The 1,358-nt window shown below is 58.0% G+C and overlaps 1 protein-coding gene across 1 annotated transcript in view; it reads right to left on the reverse strand.

Moving 5' to 3' along the window:
• Nucleotides 1-1,358, reverse strand: part of KIFC3 (kinesin family member C3) — a 37,254-nt gene that overhangs the window by 9,580 nt on the left and 26,316 nt on the right. The window contains exons 4-5 of the mRNA XM_007948064.1: nucleotides 706-771; nucleotides 15-158 (exon numbers count right to left, since the gene is read on the reverse strand). Of these exons, the coding sequence (XP_007946255.1) occupies nucleotides 15-158; nucleotides 706-771 (210 nt within the window). The remainder of the gene's footprint in view (nucleotides 1-14; nucleotides 159-705; nucleotides 772-1,358) is intronic.

The following is a 1,358-nucleotide window of genomic DNA, read 5'->3' on the forward strand; positions in this document are numbered from 1 at the left end:
CCCAGCCTGCTCACCTGGCTGTGCTCGCAGCCCGGGCAGGCCGCCCCTGGCTTCGCCCGCAGCTCCTGCAGCTCTGCCTCGCAGCGTCGCATCTCCTGCCTCAGTCGCTCATTCTCCCCCATGAGCAGGTCCCGGTGCTTCTCCAAGTCGGTGCCTCCCTGCAGAGAGCCAGAGCCAAGGGGGCATGTGGGAGGGCAGGACAGCGAGGAGAAAGGCCGAGGGAGGCAGAGAGCGCGCCAGGGAGAGGAGCGGTAGAGCGGACAGAGCGGGAGAAAAAGAAAAATGAGGGGAGAGAAGGGCTCACGAAAGAAACAGAGACAAGACAGTGGGGGGAGCGCGAGAAGGGGGGCGAAGCCGGGACTGCTCTCTCCTGCCCCCCTCCATTCTCCCGAGTGTGAAAGTAACAAGGAAAAGTCATATTTATACACAAGAGTTCACACTCCTATTTTACGTCAGCCAATGGGAGTTAACCCCCTCCCTTTCGAGTCACACGACCTCTGAGGGCACTCTCAGTGGTGAGAAATGTTCTAGGTATGGATCCTAGACAAACTGGTGGTCTACTTGGCCAGGACGCAGTGTGGCTTGGTTGGAGGCAAGGGCTAGGGAGAGACAGGGTGGCACCCGCACCGGCAAGGGCCAGTCTGCACGGGGCCGGGCTGGCCCTCGCTGCCCCCCACACACACCGGGGATGTTGGTGAGGCTCACCGGCTCTGAGGGAAGATGGCTCACTTCCTGGGCCTGCCTAAGGAGCTTCTCCTTCAGGTTTTCCACCTGCCAGCACAAAGCCAGGGTCAGGGCGCGCCTTGGTCTCAGCACCAGCCCATCCCAGGCCTCTTTCCCCACATCTGGGTTCTCAAGGCCCCTTTGAACCTGCAACCTCTGCTATTCCCTGTGTTCAAGCATCAGGCATCACCTGGAGACATCAAAGGAGAGAAAGCCAGCCTGGCCCTGATGGCCTTCAGCATGTTCTCCCACTGCAGGACCCAGCCAGACCAGGGCTCTTCAGCAAAGTCTGAACAGCAAGTGCAAGTGGGGGACCCCTCTCACCCTGGGCCCACCCTAGGGGCAGCTCAAGGGCAGGATGCTGAAGCCTCAGGGCCACTCACTTGCAGTCCCCTTCCAAGGCCCCGTCTTACCTTGGCATTTCTAGTTTGGTCTTTTTCTAAAAAAAACCAAACCCACTGCCACTGAGTCAATTTCAACTCATAGCAAGCCCTATAGGATTTCCAAGGCTGTAAATCTTTATGGAAGCAGACTGCCTGGTCTTTCTCTCATGAAGTGGCTGGTGGGTTTGAACTGCCAACCTTTTGGTTAACAGCATAATGCCTTGACCACTGCACCATCAGAGCACCTTTTTT

This window comes from Orycteropus afer, unplaced genomic scaffold (genome assembly GCF_000298275.1).
Source record: "Orycteropus afer afer isolate SDZICR_OR568_19922 unplaced genomic scaffold, OryAfe1.0 scaffold00009, whole genome shotgun sequence".
Classification (NCBI taxonomy): domain Eukaryota; kingdom Metazoa; phylum Chordata; class Mammalia; order Tubulidentata; family Orycteropodidae; genus Orycteropus; species Orycteropus afer.